This window comes from Rhyacophila brunnea, unplaced genomic scaffold (genome assembly GCF_057557595.1).
Source record: "Rhyacophila brunnea isolate RB1 unplaced genomic scaffold, BYU_Rbru_1.0 scaffold_20, whole genome shotgun sequence".
NCBI lineage: Eukaryota > Metazoa > Arthropoda > Insecta > Trichoptera > Rhyacophilidae > Rhyacophila > Rhyacophila brunnea.
The window spans coordinates 19,362,730-19,383,673 of NW_028232860.1; the positions used below are offsets into that span (position 1 = coordinate 19,362,730).

At 35.3% G+C, this 20,944-nt stretch overlaps 2 protein-coding genes across 4 annotated transcripts in view; one reads left to right on the plus strand and one right to left on the minus strand.

The window, feature by feature from the left end:
* The window catches only part of H (transcriptional corepressor hairless), a 249,032-nt gene that overhangs the window by 106,915 nt on the left and 121,173 nt on the right, over window positions 1-20,944 (plus strand). The window lies entirely within an intron of this gene.
* MTA1-like (metastasis associated 1-like) overlaps window positions 1-20,944 on the minus strand; it is a 197,186-nt gene that overhangs the window by 74,594 nt on the left and 101,648 nt on the right. For all 3 annotated transcript variants that reach the window (XM_085947929.1, XM_085947928.1, XM_085947927.1), the window contains exon 3: window positions 5,701-5,808. In XM_085947929.1, coding sequence (XP_085804055.1) covers window positions 5,701-5,808 — 108 coding nt within the window. The remainder of the gene's footprint in view (window positions 1-5,700; window positions 5,809-20,944) is intronic.

The window sequence follows — 20,944 nt, forward strand, 5'->3', positions numbered from 1 at the left end:
CAACGATCATTCCATTATATCCGATTTGTTCAATAAAGAAAATTACACTGATTTTAAAAATAATTTTCCCACACGTCAAGTAAATTTGGTAAAACTGTTAGAAGAAATAAACATAATCAAGTTAAAAAATGAATTATTGGTGTTTTATCAATGAGATGATTTGCATGGCGCTAATAGTGCAGTTTCTCTTCTACATTTTTTACTCAGCAATAATTTCAACGAAACATTTTCCGAGTCGATCAAAGTTCTCCAATTTATTTGCGTCATACCAATGACAACAGTTGAAAGTGAAAGATGTTTTTCCACTCTCAAAAGAATAAAAACCTTTCTACGCAATAGGGCCAGGATAGACTGACCGCTCTTGCAATGCTCAGTATTGAAAAAAAATATGTGGGAAAAATAGACAATTTTTATAATCGTGTGATTGATGATTTTTCAAAAAGCAAAGAAAGAAAAGTGGACCTAATTTACAAAAAATTATAACGCGTTGTGTGCAATTTCGGTTAACGATGGGTTGGCGTTATGAAAAACGGACATTTTTTGAAGGGTAAGTAGGTACCTACCTATAACAATTTCTAGCACTTATTCTATAATGTATAAAAAGTCAATTTGCAATACGTCTTTTCAGTATACAACGAAAAGGCAAATTAAAATAATAAATTCAAAATTGACCTGCTAGTTTATTCCGGATTAAGCCGCCAATGGTCCAGAGTCATGGTTTGAAAATACAATAAAAACTCAATTTTGACCTTCGACGAGCATGTCCCCCCTTAAAGATGAATAAAAGTATTAAAAGAATGCATTGTCGTCGTGTTCTGATATATTCTAAAAGTTTCAAATGTCTAGCTAGTCGGGAAGTTAGTTAAAAATCTTGGACAAACAAGAAAAATTTTGTATTGCACAAGAATAAATCTGCACCGGACAAACAAGAATACGAGCTAATAAAAACGTGGTAAAATAACATAATAATACTACCTTCTTACAAATTCTACATATTGATCAGATTAAGCTTGCCCAAATTTAAAATTTTTGGGCATGTGAACAATATTTTCTATTCGCGGCGGTCATTTTGTTTCAAAACATTTTAAATGTTCACAAAACTGAGATATGCAGTATTTATACAATATTTATTTGTTCGTGAATATTATGTATATTGGCCTGGAATAATCATTACAAGCCGATTGCACAGATCGGTGTGAACGCGCACCGTGCAAAGGTCGCGGGAAACACGTGGTTAGGAGGCCGTCAGGACCTCCCGCGCGTTGAACGTAGGGAACACGCGGCAGAGTTATACAACGAGAGGAGAAATCGAACACGTGTTCGGAGGGAAACGTCACCAAGTATGTATGTGCAAGAAGCGATCAAATGATTTGCGCAACGCATTTAACCTATTAATTTGTGACTATTTAGTCTTAGTGCCACAATGTATATTATAATAATTATTATTATCTATAAGAAATTTTGAATAAGTACTAAATAATTGGATATTTCACCACTGCCACGAAAATACAAAGAATAAAATTATGAAGCACTCTCACTGTATTTGATAATTATTTAGTATTGCATGCAAATAATATAACGAATTTTTAACATTGACACCTCGTATCAGGCCACAGAACAGATTAATTAATAAATAAGCCAGATAGGCTATACCGCCCCAATACAATACACATTTTGAAGCAGGGTTTTGAATGTGTGAGTGTTCTACGAAAATTAAACACACATTGTAGACGTGCAATTGTGTGTGTTGCAACCTTCAAATACACCAATATCGAATGAGCGTCAGTGCATAAACTGAGAACAGTTGTCAGAACGAAGGACAAGTTCAGAATGACGTATTCTTGACACGCGTTTAAGCTTATCCCATATTCTTACACACTAGAGAGATCGGTTGCCTGTTACTCCACACCCGTTAGGTATTTCAGTTCCCATTAATTCTGTGTTCCCTGTATCAAACATTCATAATTTTTGACAGGGGTGCTAAATGTTATTAAAAAAAGTACTTAAATGAAATTAAATAAAAATACGCTTAGCGCAAAAAAAATATTTTTTAATGTAGTGTATTTTTGATTTTTTCTAATTTGATTAACATCTGATTTTTATAACATTTAAACTCCCCAATGTCAACAATGTTGAATATCAGATACGAGGTGTCAATGTTAGAACATCGATAAAATATGTTATATAAAAAAATTCTTATGCATGCCACTCATTCGAGCAGGTGAACTGCGCATATCTAACTGCAATTTGGACGCTGTGGGTCTATTCTCTATTCCAGGGTTTCCCAAACCATGTTCCGCCGAACCTGAATAAGTGTTCCGCGACAATTTGGAAAGGTTTTATACACTTTTGCAATATTTTCTGACAACTAGTAAAGACGATTTCTGGGTTCGGAATCCATTTTCCGTGTAGCACCACCAGTAGGCTTAAGCGAAAGTGATTATGAAAATCTTATTGATTTAATTAGTGACTCTGATTTTGAAGATCAGCCTTTAAATGGTTTCTGGGCGAGTTTGTCAGAAGAGTACCCCAATATTTTTCAAAACAAGCTATTATTGTTTTCATGGCCCCCACAAAGGGGGGCTGACAGGGCTTTAGCCTGGGGGCACGTGTTCTGGGTGGGCCCGGCGTGGCGAGTTGATCAGATAAGTAAGATAAACACACATCAAAAATTCGCATTAATAGTTAAAAAAGTCGCCTGCGGCGCTATTATACTTCATGGCTATTAACAATTGTTAATTTTAAACTATATAATTGAACGATGTAATTTTTGATTATTGAGTATTGATACTCGACCACTCCATGATGAAAGTAGATGTATTAAAAATAGATAGTAATACACTGAATAAAGGCCCTTAATTTGAGCTGTAACAAAATGTTAATGAGATGTGTCACACTGCCTTTAACATTAGAGATAGGTAGGGGGCCCGCCAAAGATCCTAGCCTGAGGGCCCGCTTCAGGATGTGGGGGCCATGATTGTTTTACTTCCGTTTTCTACTACCTATTTATCCGAAGCGGGATTTTCTATTTATGCTGCAACGAAGTCAAAGTGCAGGCTCGACGCCACACCAGATATTAGAATGCAACTTACGAATATTGTGCCTGATATCAAGAAGATATGCAATTCAAGGACTCAAAATTATCAAAGTCATTAATTTGTTTTTAAATTTCAACTAGTAGGAATCAATCTAAAAAAATAAGCTAAGCGTTCCGTTAAAATTTCCGGGTTTACGAAGTGTTCCATTGCAGAAAATTTTTTGGGAAACCCTGCTCTATTCTATACACAAAGCGGCTATCGGTGGCTATCGACAGTAGTTTATCATAATATTTATGTATTGAGGAGGTTAATTGTTATAAGTCGCATTGTGTATAGAATAGACCCACTGAATAATACCTTAAATGGTGACCGCCCATCGTGTCTTGCGTCAAGTGTTCATCTGATGTGTGCTACCAGTGCTCGCTCGTGTATGCATGTGAAGTATGAACATTTAATATAAAAGAAATTTAAAAAATACGAGTAGCAAAATGTGACATGGAGAAGTGCATATTGAGCAATTGAGCATAGAGACGAAAGACCGCAAAACAAACCAATGGAAGAGGAAGTAGACAGTAGTACGCGATGTGTCAGAAGTCGCCAACCAAATGAAATGGGTGGTGTCATACAGTGGTACTCAAGAAGCACTATACAACAACAGGGACGCATTAAAATTCGCTAGATCGACGAATTTATAAAGTTCGGTTAATGTACTCGTACATGGCGGCGAAGAACTAGGGAGCAAGGTGAGTGGAATGAGTTAGAGTAGGCCTTCATCCACCACTGCAGCGATCCCGGTTGAAAATTGAGATAAAGAAAAATAATTACAAGATAAAAAGAACTTTTTATATACAACGTTTTTAAATTTTCTGTTGAATCATATAAACTTGACTTCACTAGCTTAAACGATCAAAAAATGTATTTGATAGAAATAATAATGAAATGTCATTTTGACACTCATATTGATTTCCATAGTAACGCACGTATATATTAATATTATTAATATTTAGCTGTTAGGACCCTAGCAACCAATAATAGTGGATTGGATTACGGATTTCTCCCGAAATAACTTTTCATACAAAACAGAATTAACTGAAAATGATTTAATTCTATTTAAAAATGGCTAAAAGTATTAAAAAATGCATTGGCATCGTGTTCTGATGTATTCTAAAAGTTTCAAATATCTAGCTAGTCGGGAAGTTAGTTAAAAATCGATTGCAAGATTTGTACCGGACAAACAACCACCGGATAAATAAGAATACGACCTAATAAAAACGTTGTAAAAAATAATGTGTGACATTGATAGAAACGGCTCTATGGAATCCTATTAGGGTACGTAATCGAGAAATTTTTATAACAAATTTTCTTCATACAGTAATGTGTCTATAGCGACCGCAAGGGCGTCGCGACGTCTGCCCACGCGTCCTGCGCCTCCTCCCCGCGCCCACCTGTCTTGCCAACCGCCGCCGTTGCCATGACGCCTCAGCTCGTCTCCTCGGTAACTGCCGGTCTGATCCCTGAACCAGTCTGTTATGATAATATTATATGGATACCAGGTCCAGGTAAGTACATATGTGTTTATAGTGCTTGATCAATGAGACATATTTCCCGCTAGTCCAAAATACAGGGAGACATAATATTACTCACTTAATACCGGCAACTGTCCATTCTTGGTAGAAAGACATTTAATTAATTAAAATTAAACACAATATAATATAATAGGCACTTATTAAATTACATAGTTATCTTGATTTAACTGTCAGTCGACCTGTGGAGGTGGAGGGTGGTGGAAGGAGGGTGGAGGGAGATGGAAGGGTGGAGGTAGGCTGTTAAGATCCGATATAAATAGTGGATACTGAACATTGTCAGTCAAACGTATTTGTTTTCATTGAACTAATACTACAATGCGTAGATGGTGTTTGTTAGTTTTTTTAAATTCAATTAAACCATGTCTTATCCAAGTCATAGTAGATAATAGTCAAAAAATATTGGTTTATCTATAAAATATCTAAAAATATAATTTTAATATTTTATAGATAGAGGAATATTTTTCATCGATTATGGTTTGACATAGGCAAGACTTTTAAACAACTAACCAACATCATCTGTAATATGTATACTGAATTCAACGAAAACAAACAAGTATGAGTACTGTGTGCACTATTTATGTTGAATATTAACAGCCTACCTCCATCCTTTCTCACTGCTGCCGACGTAGATGACGCAATCGATTCGTCAGAAGATTTAAAAGTGGGCCTCGAAATAATTCAAACCAGTCAAACAATTGTTAAATTATACAAAGCTTCGTATAGACTATAGATACATTATTATACAACAGTACAATGTAAGTTTTTACGCATCCACCAGAATTCGAACTACGTACTAGTTCGCAAGAGCTCGTAATAGTATGCTCTTTATTTAGTTATGTATTGAAAAACTCCGATTTCGATTGCCATCTCCTTAACCAATGGTCAGTGAAATACATAACTTGGTTGATAGTAGAAAAAGGGTTTTAACATTTTTAGACTACATAGAACAACATGAATTTAAACAAATGTTCTATGATAGTTTAACCCTGTATCTCGACGACGAACAAATGTTGCAAGTTTGAGAAACGCTGTAATCCCAAGATTAGTGTTATGTGATGCAATAATAAATAACTCACCAATCGAGGGGTCTATTACAGCCTGTGAGGCTTGTTCCTCCCCAACGGGAGTTTTAAGCCACATTTTCTTTAATTTCATCGCTACGGGGGAGTCTTCTGATTGGGCCACTGAAACAATAAAGAGAAAATCAAATTAATACAGTGATGAGTAAATACATAATATTTAAAATAAAATTGTATTTTAGTAAGCCACGAAGTAGGTAGGTACTTATTGAATAACTTGGACAAACTTATTTCCAGAAGTCTTCCATTATTTTATACGTATGTTATGGGTACTAAAAGTACGTATTCAGTCAATTGGTAGTATTCCATGTTACAAAATGATAATAAATATTATATTCGGCAGGTTGGCTTATTAGCCGATAGCACATTAATCGTTTGATATGCGAGTAGTCTTGATAATGATGTGACAATCGAAATAACTATCGACTAATGAACGCACCTGTATAATTTAATATATTTTTTATTATCATTCTGTATAGTGTATAATCATCCGACTATACAAAGAAGCTTCATATACCTCATAATAAGTGTAAGTTGTAAATTTATACAGATAGCACATAATTCGCTAGAGGTACTAGGTCAATATCTGAATCACTGTAAATTGTTCTTAGCGGATGTATTGTCCATATTTTGGATTTTTTTCCATCTTTCCGTCACCATGTCTTCAGACATATTCTCTATTAAAGGCTGCACAAAGTTATCAAAACCTTCTCCGTATCTCTCGCTTCTCACTGTAATTGTATTCGTATTACCATCCCCCACAAAAAATAAGGCCCGATTACCATTTCGAATGTTACACCGCACCAACACAAATCACTGAGGGTCTGATACATAGAAATTGATGTTATATAAAACTAACAAATTATGATCCCTATGCGTGGATAAAATTTTACCAAAACAACCAGTAACACAACACGGCAACGTTGCTTCCCGCGATCAAACTTGTTAGGATTTTCCGTAAATTATACAATTTTTTTTTGATTGATATACAACGGTGAACTTGTGAAAACTGCGCAAAATTGAATTATTAATTAATAATTTTAGGTATAGTATAAATAATTTAATAGTGGCATTAGTGGCTAATTAAAATTGAATAAACGCACGTATTTTCGGACAATAAGCGATTCCCGGGTGTATTGGAATAAATTGTTTGCAGAAATGCGTAGCTCTTACCTAGTCAACAGGTTTACCCTTCTACAGTGGCACTATGGGTACGGCAAAAGCGATTTGCAGTTGTATTACTGTAAGTACTAGTAATGATCGCTAGCATTGAAACGGGCACTGTAGCAACAATACCAATACACTTGCGAATCGCACACAGTGCCACCGTAGAATGACGTAATTACACAATAATATATCAATCTGGTTTCAATTGTTTGAATGATATAATAACGCGTATTTTCTTTTGTGTTTCCGCATATAAACAGTACGTAAAACAATAATTGAGCTTTATCTTTTACCTAAACGACATTCTAAAATCAAAACTATATTTACTTGATTTCTAATTTGACAGCAGCTGTTTTAATTAAGCCGCCAGGGGCCTTATGTTATAACTTGTGACATGAAGTCACCCAACGACATGACGTAATTGTGACGTAACCTCAATACACGCATCGAGGCGAGCCCCCACATTACACGGCTCACCATAGATATTATTATGCTGAAACACCTATTTGTGTATGGGGACAATGAATAACGCCAGTATTTGAGTAGCGTTAATTTCTCGAATGCTATTATCACTTCGGTAAGTACGTCACAATGATGTCATATGACGTCATGTCGACCGGGCGACTTCAACTCGCAAGTTACAACATAAGGCCCCAGGGGCGTCACCTGCCCCTCATGCGTACGAAAATCGAATAAGCACACGTATTTAAAATATAAGCATCACTATGCATTAGGCCGTAACATACTCTTATTGCTGAAAAAATCGTTGCTATCGAATGAGATTCTCAGCGTCGTCTACACGCGTCGCCTGCAAGTTCTACAAAGTAAACCTATTTCTTATAGGGGCGAATAAAAAGCGCAACGTTTGTAAATACAATCGTAATGCGTGATACGAGGCCGTTAGCTAACGATTTGACTCTCTCTCTCTCTAGCGTGTTTACGACCATTTTCACTATACTAACTTGAACCTATTGATTAATTGTACAAAAGAAATGATTTATTTCATCACAACAATCGACTTGCTTGTACACTTTTATCGTATGTAGAAATATCTTACAATGTACCTATTCCCTGGATCGTACGGGATCTAATATAAAATAATAGATATCGCATACTTAAAATACAGATTGTGTTCGAAGTTGCGATCGAGATTCCTCGTCGCGAGTATTCTAGTGAAATAATGAGAAAAGTTAATTTAAGTTTTTCAGAATATTGAGCTCATTTTTTGAGTTTGGAAGTATGACTAAAAAAATCTCGACCTTTGTTTTGGGTGGAAAATTTAAAAGAGCTAAAAGACACTTTTTAAAAGAATTTCCAAAAAAAATGCGCACACAATTGAATGAAAATTTCCTGAGAATCAATTATGTTTGAATCTCAAGAATCTAAAAAGTCGACAAACCACTGGTTCTAATTTAGACCCCAGGTTTAGAGCCAAATTTCGATCGTAGTGTTAATTATTAGTCATACTTCATATGCAATATGGTAAACTGTATAAAAAATGATTGTTGTAAAATGGAAATACTTAATTTGAACGAAATATTCAATAGAAAATCTTGATTTATCAACCAGCTTCCCTATAGTCGGCCTTGTTTAGGCCTATATACACACACTTACTACTTTACTACAGCGTTATGTAGTCACAGTAGTCACACGCTTTGAAAATTTTCATTATAGGTTCAGATAAAAACATACAAATTGTACCTAGTGTAGGTAACTTATGATTTAGAAATAGTGATAATATGTCTTAATAGATAATCAATACTTATGTATACTTTATGCATATAGTAGTTATGCATGAGATGAAATTATTCGCAGAGTAGTTTTGGCCGCCTGAATACTGTTTTCAAAAGCGACCTCCCATTGCGCCTAAGCAGTGTTCAGGCAGTGTGCACTTACCGTAATCACAAATATGCATGCGATACATCTACAGTCAGTAAAAGAGAACTCCAGAAATTTAAAATAGGTAACATAACCTAACACAAGGTTGTGGTACTTAGAGATGCATAATATTTACCGTAACACGTATGGTGTGCAGTGTAGTTTGTTGAATATGTACACGGAAAAGGGTACGACACACGGTTTAGACTTTAGACAATCAATGGAATCTAGTCATACAGTGGTACGCAAGAGGAAGAGGTATACAGAATCTACTGGAATAAAGAAATAGTTGGTACCGGAATCATCTCACAGTGGCACCATGGGAGCAGACAAAAATACAAATTTAAGCGATAACGAACTCGAGTGTGGAACAATATGGGATAAACTTAGTCACGTGTTAAAGAATGTTATTTTCAATAGTTACGTCTGTATCATAAATATAATATGCATTAAAGTTTGTCACGTAAATGTAACGCGCATTCAATATTTGAGGACAGTCGGCGCGCTTTGTTTTACTTGGGTTTGGTGGGCTGGCCGTCGCAAAGTATCCTGCCTTAAAAGCTTCGTCCATGACGATGGCCTTTACATTTATATCTTATTAATAGGTGCATCTGCATTGATGTTTGGTAAAATGCCCGTGTCTATACTAGCGAAATATACCAATACAACTACGAATCACTTTTGCCGTACCCATGGTGGCAATGTAGACGGATTCCAGTATAGCTGGCAACACAACGATGAATAGAATCGGCTTGAAGAGGCCTTCATCTAGCTTTGGTTTACGACATATATTTCAACAACTGCCAAGACAATTGCCATGATACAATATTATTCATTGTTTTGTGTCGATACTTCCAAGCTAATGCAACGTATACACACTTTGGTAGTAATATTTAATCATACGTACATACGTAAGCAGGTGTGCAGAACAAAATATAGCAAAGTGTGTGAAGGAAAAAAAACTCATCTCGTCAAAAGGTGGCGAGGCGTCGTCTTGTAATACTTCCGCCGGTGCTTACGGCCGCCTTTGACGAGAGGGCGGGAAATTTGAAATAAATAATGCAGGGCGGAGGGAGGCGATCCCCGCCCCACCTGCATCAACAATTCTTTCACTCCGGCCAAAGACAAAGAGGACCGAGGTACTGCGAACACCTCCGACAATGAGAGTGTAACTTTACCCCGAGCACGGGTTTCAAATAATGGACGCGACGGCAAAAGACAACAGTTTTTTTGATGTCTCTTTACCCTAGTTCTAACCTTACGTAAAGAGCGAATTATTAGTTTCAAATTAAAATTTATTGATTTTACATATAATACACGTGAGAGGTCACCAAGCCCAGATTATCGTTTGGCGAGTGGACAACTGAAGTATAAATTAATGCAGTCATATAGTGGTACCCAAGAGGCACTGAATGACCATGCGGACGCCCTAAAACCCGCTGTATCGATCAACTTATGAAGTTCGGCGAATGTACACGATACCGAAGAAATAGGAATGTTCGCGCGGACCCGAAACAAACCCACCCCCTCCTCACCAGAAACGGAAAAAAATACAAATGAATTAGGTAAATGAAATAGTTTATTAACAATCCTAATAATTAATATGTCACATGCATTCTTAAACCATTTGTGGATGCGACAGCTCGCGATAAGTCGTAGGTGAACACCATTAGTTATACCTGCGGCCAGGTGTTTACGCTCGACTAGAAATGTTCGAGTGTCTGGGTATGAGAAATGTATCCGGAAAGTGCAGTATTCCGCGGTTGAAGCGACGAGAAGCTATAAGTAGTAGGCGGGGTAAATGTGGAATAAACAGGGGGCAGATTTTGTTTACCCCACCCCCTCCCAATATTTTAGATATTGTAACAAAATGGACCCCCCCAAAACATTTTTCAGTGTCGGCGCCTGGCTAACACTACGATTTACGTAAGCGACGTCGGCGAAGCGACGAGCGGCGCGCGCAACTCAAACGTATAACCGTATCAACGTACAACCAAAAAAAGACTGTTTACGAACATTTTCACACACAGTTATACGTTTGAGTTGCGCGTGCCGCTAAACGCTTCGCCGACTTCGCCCACGTAAAACGCCCCCGTAAGGGTCATTTTATCATTTCCGCGTGTGCCCAACAATCTGAGACATAGGTCAGGATGTGTCTGGTGGAGAGCGTATTGTGCAATCGATATAAAATTTAATCTTGTTCTGAGTGTCCTCCTTGACCCGTGTTTTTGGAGTCTATAGTAGCATTTATCGGCCAATAATACACGCCTTTTGGCTGGTATTATTTTGATGCGTAACATGAGACCCGAAGTACACAAAGCCTAATCCCCACTATTTCGATTAATATTGACGCAAAAAACAAATTACAGAGTTTTCACTTTCCACCCAAGCTCGACGATTCGAACACCGTACCCAGGATTCAATTTCAATTCCAATTTATTTCAATTTCAATTTATTTATTTATTTTACATATTGTGGACATTACATTACAAATTATAAGTTTAAGACATTCACAACATGACATTTAGAAACAAAGAAATATTATTAAAACAGTATTAGGTACCTACATAAAAAGAGATAGATCAGTATTAACTTATTCTACAGAAGAAATGTGTAAATACAAATAATATATATATAAAGTATATAGGTACAAGGAAGTACGCCGGATGAGTTAAGCAGACCCTATTTTAAGAATTTATAAAACAACGTCCACCTATACTCATCCTCACGTAGATGGAATATATCAATATCCGAAGCGATTTGGTTGAACAGAGTTATTGCCCTCCCAATTGGCATCACCAATGGCAGGTTAGTTCTGCTCCTCGGGAGAACAAACAACTGATGCTCCCGATTTCTAAGATAGTTATCAGGGACACACAAGTCAATACTACCAAGATTAACAGAGTGCTCATTCACACTTCGAAAAAAATACGTGGCCAAATATTGATATCTTCAGTGTGTAAGCATACCTAAGAGAAAGTCAGTTGGATAAAGCCAGGATCACTGTCTGAGAGCGCTGGGTTACGTACGACGTGGTGTGTATACCCACATTATTTATAATAGTAAATGTTATATGGATATAAAAATAGTGCAGGTACTTTTGAATAGTAAACACTATTTACATACATTGATACGATACGAAAAGCAAATGAAATCCGATAACAACTCTGGCACTGTATTGATTTATTATCTTATCACCCGTGAGGTTATCAGCGAAGTGCCTAAGCTAGTACCAGCACTCTTGACCTTTTGCTGTGAAACTGTCAATGTATGTACTACAATAACTTTACCTAGTAGGCGGCTTTCGTGGTGAAGTTGGTAAGGCGCTCGCCTTCCACCCGAGAGTTCCTGGGTTCGATTCCCGGTCATGACAAAAACATTTATGTGTTTTTCTCAAAGCCTGGTTGTTTGTGATTGTTCAAAATTACTAACAACCACCTTGTACGAAAAAGCAAGGACATGGTTATTAATAATTCAAAAAAAAAACTTAAGTAAGTTATTCACAATACCAAGTCCTAGATATGTTTGCCAACCAATAAAAGCGATGTTATTCAATTGGATGGACGCTTCAAATTGATACTTACTTATGTACGAATTGTTATTAAATTTGTGACAATCTAACTAAATCATAGTTTTTCCAACTTTGTTGGCTCAACGCTCCCACAAATATATTTTCCCATCTCTCCCCCTCCCGAAATATCATTTTTTCGTGTGTTCGCTGTTTCATAATGTAACATAAAAATTCGATCTTCATAATATAAAATTTTGTAATGTAGGATTTTCAATTTTCCAGAATACCAATATTGCATGATATACCCATACAAACATCCATTGATGTGCAAATAAATACCTACCCAGTTCAAAAGCAGTTGAGACGACTTCCGGTAAAGACAGGTCCTTATGTCCAACTTTGAGTAGGCTACACACGTGAAAATATACTTTGGCCTGCATCCAAAACCTCGAGTGTTTGTTTTGGTTATACAATAACCATCCATACTGTGAGTTTAAATGACATAGAAAAATAGAATTTTAAAAACATAACGACAATATTTTGTTTACATTAAGCTATAAGCATAACGCAGAAAGACCACTAAATCCAATTGATAAATAATCAGACAAGAGTACGCGATGTGATAAAGGCCGCTGAGCAGATAAAATACCAATGGGCTGGACATGTCGATCGACGAGTTGATAACCTTTGGCAAATGCCGTCATACATCGGTACCTTACGGTCGCCCTAAAACTGGCTGCATATACGAACTCATAAAGTTCGGTGAATATAATTAGCGACCGAGAAGAGTGTAAGCTAGGGGAGATCCAACACTGGATCGACCATGGCTGATGATGATATTAACTGATTCAATCTTTTTTGCAAAAATATTAACAAAATAAAAACTGTAGGTACATCTCGACATTTATTCAATCGATTACTGTATTTCACAACGTTTTTCTTAGCTCGTATTCTTATTTGTCCGGTGGTTGTTTGTCCGGTACAAATCTTGCAATCGATTTTTAACTAACTTCCCGACTAGCTAGACATTTTAAACTTTTAGAATATATCATAACACGATGCCAATGCATTTTTTAATACTTTTAGCCATCGTTAAGTAGAATTGATTTCATTTTCAATTAACTCTGTTTTGTATGAAAAGTTATTTCGGAAGAAATCCGTAAGAAGTAAAACTATTATTGGTTGCTAAGTGGGTCCTAGCAACTAAATTATTAATATTAATATAGACTTGCGTTACTATGGAAATCAATATGACATTCCAGTATTATTTCTATCAGTACACATTTTTTTGATCGTTTAAGCTAGTCAAGTCAAGTTTATATGATTCAACAGAAAATTTAAAAACGTTGTATATAAAAAGTTCTTTTTATCTTGTAATTATTTTTTCGTATGCTTATAGATCATTAGTCATTACTCATTACATAGTTTGTGATGTGAGGTGACACATCTAATATCAGGTAGGTACGAGGGTGGGTCAATAAGTCCTTAGAAAAGCCGACAAATGGCGCGACTAGTACTGTAAGCGGTTTGTTTTCATGCAGCGGCACTACCGATTCAGTATGCTGCGAAGTTTCAATCAGATTGGTCGGGTTGTTGTGTGTTTTTCGTACATTTAAAAAAAAATTTGCTTGTGGAAAATGGAAAAATGGAAAATGGAGAAAATTGAGTTTAGAGCTGTTATTAAACATTTTAATATAAAAGGGTTAACAGCAAAGGAAATAAAAAATGAGTTGGATTTAGTTCACGGCATATCTGCTCCTTCACTCGCAACTATTTATAACTGGTTAAATGAATTTAAACGTGGTCGTACATCAACAAAGGATGAACCACGCTCAGGACGTCCTGTAGAGGTGACTACACCAGAAATGATCAATAAAATCCACGATATGGTGTTAAGTGACCGAAGATTAAAGTTGAGTGAGATAATTGAGGTTACAGGGATCTCAAAAGGTAACGTCATTTCTATTTTACATGACAAATTGGGCATGAAAAATATTTCTGCAAGATGGGTGCCGCGTTTGCTCACAGTCGACAATAAACGCAATAGGGTGGTGGCCTCTAAAGCCCTGTTGTCGCTCATGCAACGCAATCCGGATCAATTTTTTCGTCGCTTTGTGACTGTAGATGAAACATGGATACACCACTATACTCCCGAGACGAAAGAGCAGTCAAAGCAGTGGATTGCGATGACAAACCATGTCCAAAGAAGGCAAAAACCGTAAAATCAGCTGGTAAGGTTATGGCTACTGTATTTTGGGATGCACGTGAAATTATTTTCGTTGACTATTTGGAAAAAGGAAAAACAATAACAGGGGATTATTATGCATCTTTATTGGACCAGCTAAAAAACGAAATTGAAGAAAAATGGCCTCATTTAAACAGGAAAAAAATCCTCTTTCATCAGGACAATGCCCGTGTTCACACATGTTTACGATCAATGGCTAAAATTGAAGAATTGAAGTTCGAATTGGTCGACCACCCACCGTATTCGCCAGATTTAGCCCCCAGTGACTTTTTCCTTTTCCCAAACTTAAAAAAATGGCTAAGTGGACAAGGTTTTTTTGCAAATGAAGAAGTCATCGATCGGACAAATGCTTATTTTGAGGACCTTCCGAAAACTTATTTTTCTGACGGTTTAAAAAAAATTGAGAAACGTCTAACCAAGTGTATTGAGCTCCAAGGAGATTATGTTGAGAAATAAAAAAAAAATACAAAAATAAAAACTGTTTTAATGCTTTTTTCTAAGGAATTATTGACCCACCCTCGTAGATACTTTTTTAGTTTTGTTAATTTTTCAACCATCTACTTTGAGGTATTATCTACTTTGCAGTCATGTCCTATTGATGATACGGTCGTGAACGCCACACGGTGGTTTTGACTCCTCACGCGGTGCTTACGGGCGTCGGGCCGGAACAGCCGGTATGGCGTCTACCGAGAGCGACCTTGCGCTGTGGGAGCTTTCGGGCTAGTGTGCCGCGGTTGTTGGCCAACTGCCAATCGAAAGCGTGCACCGGATTTGGTTAAATAAAATAATATAAACAACCTAAGGTCTGAACGATATAGCGATAATTTATTAAGTACAATTTCATTCACATAAGTCAAAATTAAAATAGCCTTTCAGTCGGAAACAAGAAAATATTCAGAGTGGTTGGGAAGATGGCAGACATGTACGAGCTTTATTTACAAAATTCGCACCACCGCCTATGGCAGCTGGAAGGGATGACCGGGGCCAATTAACAAAAGCAAGGCAAAAATGAAAATCTTGTAGGTAAGTAAGGGTCCATAAATATATAAATAAAAAGCACAAAACAAAATTTAACAAGCAATGCGAATCTGCAAGGACCATTTTTTGAGATGGCAATAATGTAAATCGGGCAAGGGTAAGGATGCAAAATCAATAGAAAAAATGTTTTCAAGAAATTTTTTATCGCTTTTAAATTTTAAATAGAACTATTTTTATTTTCTGTTTTATTTTTAATGTTCATTTATCGTATACAATATACATAATGCATATTTTACAATGACTAAGTATTCTCCAATGGATTCAATATGTAAACATTGTCAAACATTGAGTTTCCGTATTAAGAAGACTTTAATACATACAGTTTTAAATTCAATGAAACATTAAGTTAATTCCTTAAATTAATATAATATGTATTAATTGGTATTCCTAATTCATAAAGTGGTTCACAACGACACGTAGCAAAGTGTAGTTATACATATATATAGATTGTGGGTCTAGGACGATTTGGCACCGGACAACTGGACACCACGGAATTCGAAAATAAATAGACGTTAGGTACTTATATGTACTTTAAAAAAAAATATTCAATATTATTATTTATATTGCAATGATTATATTATGATTTAATAGTTCGTGAGAATGTAAATATGCAGACGTAAATAATGATTTAATCGTGCATATGTTTAAGTTTCAGCGAAAAAGGAGTTTTTTATTTTATATAAAGCCTTAGGCATGGTAATTCTCAATCCGCGATAAAGAATACATTATGTTAAGAGTAAAACGAATTCAAACTACTAAGAAGTAGATATAAACTGATTAAACTACCTCGTCTACACGTGTCTACGACAGTGCGGCGTCCAATTGTCCGGAGGCCAATCGTCCCATTCCCATAGATTGGAATTGTAAATATTTACATAGTAGACAAATTCTCACATTCAGTAATATAGTTACATGTAAATTATACGTTTGTAAGATTTTACTGTATCACAGTTCACCGTGAGCGTTCTGGAAAGTATCGAAGTTATAAAATTATACATTGTTCGTGGAGCATTGCAGACTGTAATCTTCAAATTTTAAGAACATTAATTTGATATTGATTTTGTATCAAATATCTAATTAGGTACAACCGCTGTCATTATTATCACTATTATCAGATAGTTGATAGGTACGACTTGATAATTCCGAGCATCTTACCTTTGAATAATTCAGAACTTGATATTAGTACATAATATATACGATATGGTTATATTTATAATTTACTTTCCTATAAAATAGGTAAGTTTATTCTATCTTTCCCTTGTTTCCGGTGGTTTTATTAAGTATTTTATTTTTTTATACATGAAGTTGATTTCAATACAATACGGCCATCTATTTCCGATACAACATCTCACGGTGAACTGTGATACGGTTAACCCCATACGTACAAATTTCCAGACACAGTAAATATATTGCCTAGATATCAAGATGAACAATCACAAATAATATGTCATTCGTATGGAAAGTTTAAAACTAAGACTGAGGTTAACGTTAATTCAGAATTGGACACGTTAAAAAAAACGTCCTATAGATGTGAACAAGTATTTTAATATTAACATTTTATAAGGCTCCCTTGGGTCGAACTAAACGAAATAACATAATAATGATGCTGGTTTGCAACACTATGTCTAGGAAAGCGATATCCTCACATATGGGCATTTTCGCCAAAGTTTGTACATGTTTGAAATTTGGGTAATATTATTTTTTCACTCAAATTAACCATTTTTATATAGCTAGCAGATTCCTTGTTCTATTGCTGAATTGGTGATAGCAATTTTTCAGCAAAATATTGATTAATACAATATTTATATCATTTTTATTATGAAATTGGGCATAATAAGTTTCCGTTCCGTGACTACGAAACTTAGCTTTTAAAACATGAATGAAACACTTTTTATCACTTAAAAGAGCTCTATTAGATTAAAAAAACCATACACTTCAAAATAAAACTACAAATAGTCAAAAAATATTATTGAATTTTAATTCTTGGGCACATTTCGTTCCCCTCCGTTACCCTATGTCTATAATGGCAGAGCATTTTTCCTTTAGTATTTGAAAAAACCAATCAATGTTCGTTCTGCTATTTTTTTAAAGACAATAATCACTTTTACTAAATTTTATTGGAAAAATAAATAAGTTTCGTTATTTAATAATCAAATGAAAAATAGTTAACGTTCAACTTTTTTGGGGACATTTTCGGAATGGAACGAAATGGTAACGGAGTGTAATTTGTAAAGCTTAAGTTACATGTTACCATAAAAACAAATTTTTGTTTTATGAAATTTATTTGAATTTTTTGATAGACAGATAAATATTCAACGTGCGTCAAAATAACAAAACAAATCAAACTTAATCACTAAAATAGACATATTTTATAATAAATTTCACAATACTTGTAAAATAAGGTAGGTAATAATTTTGACACACTATACATTACCATAACTTTATTTGGCATTTATATTATTTGTAACTCAGATAAAAAATATTTTTAAGCAAATTAACAATATATGAAAAAAAAAATCAGCAAGGGATTCAGACGCGAGTTCCTAGCGCGGCACGGAGTATATAACTTTTACGAAAATAATTATAGTCAAACTCGGTTATTACGATCTCTGACATAGCGAGATCTCGGATGTAATAACGAAACATTTGTTGACAATTGGTTTATGATTTTCGCCATACATTTAATTCTTTCACTGTTATAACGAGCAACTTATCGGATATACCGAGCTAAAATACTGTTAATGTGTCGACCGTTTTAAAACATTTCGACCCTAAGCAATAAAATCCGATTGGACAGGATGCCGCCGGGGTCGGATTACGTTTATGACACTAGTAAAGTGTCTAAGTACCTACCTTATTGGTGTTTCACCGACAATAATAAAAAAGTATCCACGCATATGGTTGAAAAATCCAAGGTTTGTGAAGTCCGTAGGTACCTACCAGCGTTAATTACAATAAACAACTTCTTTTGTAGTTTATGAATGCCATGCTCGTTTCGGGGATTTTTACGATGGTTTCCAAATTTTTTATTTTCGGCTTTTTGTGTAATGTGACATGCTCATTTAAAAATACCTATTCTCTGATATAACGAGTAACGCTTATAACAAGCAAATTCAGTCGGTCCCATCTTCCTCGTAATAACCAAGTTCGACTTTATGTTGTCTTGAAATTTAATTGTATTCATCAACATAAAATGTAGCTATACAGGTTGATTGTAATCAAGACGTACTTTTCTGACATTTCGTGAATACCTACAGTTCTAGGTATTAAATCTAATCGAGTACACATTTCTGTTAAACGTGACAAAAAAATACTTTTTCATACATTTTTATAAATTTCTATGCCTAAAATGTATGGAGAAGTTTTAAAATTTTGGTGGCGTATAACAGAAAGAGTATGACAGAGCCAGTGCCTGTCTCGCAATTATTTCAGTCTGGTGTTTTTTCTTTTCCTTCTGTTGTTTTTTTTTATCTCCATACTTTTATGTGCGCTATTTTTGCGTATTCAGACATATCACATACTTTTTTAATCTTTATTATATTATTATATTATAGTCAGGTTATTTTTTATATTTTTTAATGAAAATATTTTTGTTTTTCATACGAACAGACAAAATAATTTTTTTTATAATCTATGAAGAACTAAACACACACTGTAAACCCAACTTTATGCATGCCATTTCGTTACTTTTACATTCCACATATACGTTACCACCAATATAGTTTCGGAGTGGAAGTAACGGATTCTGTTTCAGAAGTGTTTGAAGCCAAAATTTAGCTTAGTTTTATTGTTAAACCTGCGATATGTTTTATTATATCTGTAGTATGAAAGATAAGCTCCATATGTGTAGTATGTGAAATAGAAATATGTGTTTTCTTACCTTATAAATCGTGGTAACAGTAGTGGAACTTCTTAAATGACCAACCCAGAAAGCAACCTGTTCCGATAGCGATACCGACACACACCAACAATTTAAAGTGTACATGGCGATCAGTGTTATACAAAAATGTTGCTACATTAAAAAAAAACATATTTATAGTGAAAATTTTTCGCCTTCATGCTAAAATCGTGGTAACGGAATGTGGAGTTCCACTTTTTCAAATATCCTGGGACACACTTTAAACGTGATTTTTTTTCAATATTGGTACAAATTTACGAAAAAACTATATATTTTCCAAAAATATATAATGTAAGCTGTTGAAAACACTACGAATTTAATTTTACACACTCAAAATTAATGACGAAATCAGACTTTGTTTATTTGAATTTATGGGTGGGACATGGTAAAAACGCACTACCTTTCGATCTAAATAATCAATTAAAAATATATACAGGTCAGATAGTTGTATTTAACTGATTGAATAGAGTAAATTAATAAATTTGCATGTTAAAAGTACATAACTTTCCAACATTTTATAATATAATAACTATGAAAAAATCAATCAAAGTCATGGGACATGCCAAAAACGCAATGTACAAACTTTGGCGAAAATGCCCATATATCATTTACCAGTAATGCAATCAGATCGAAAAAATGGGTCAGCACAATAATAGGTACTGTTCGATATTCATTACAGGCAACCCACCCGCTGATGGCCCGGTGAAAATTGAGATGCCTCGTCGGCTTTCGTCCCTTGGGCTTTACCACTTATATTCAGGGAAGAAGATATACTATCGTGTATCTATCCGTACTGCGCACAACACTACTGCTGTCCATTGTGAGAAAACTGGTAGAAGAAAATAATAAAATTGGAAGCTTATTCGTACCTAAAATAAAAACCCTGTCCGAGAGGTAATTTGAGCGAGCGAAAAGGTGAGGTGACATTCGCGTGCATTTGTTTTTCTTTTCTGTAAATAACAGTACCTATATAAGTTGCCAACCTGTTTCTTCATCTTCTAATATCATATCCTTATGGTTGTATCTACTTGTATAAACACAATTACACACGATCCATAACGTTACATTGGCAATACGGAGGTTTTAAGACGAGACAATGGGCCAAAATAACTTTTTAGCTAGGTACTATAACGCGCAAAAAGGCTGCATATTTCGGCCATCGTTTCCGTATTGAGAAGTGCTATTTATGCTCATAACGCTATGCTGCGGTCGCCATCTTGGTAAATGACGGACGATTTTTAGTGTTTCAGTCATATTTCATTAACGGCTGAAAATATCGAAAAACATTTCATATAAAAGAATAAAAATGTTTTTCACCGTTTCTGCAACGGTTACCGAGACGTAAAGTAGAAAAGAGTTTAGGTATATAAAACAACATTTTTGTTATAAGGGAGATTGTTTTAAATTTTTTCTCTAAGATTACGGCAGTAGCACTTATTTGCAGCCCTCGTGCTTCACTGGGTAAAGCATTTCATCCGGGGGTTCAGGGTGCGACTCGGTGAGG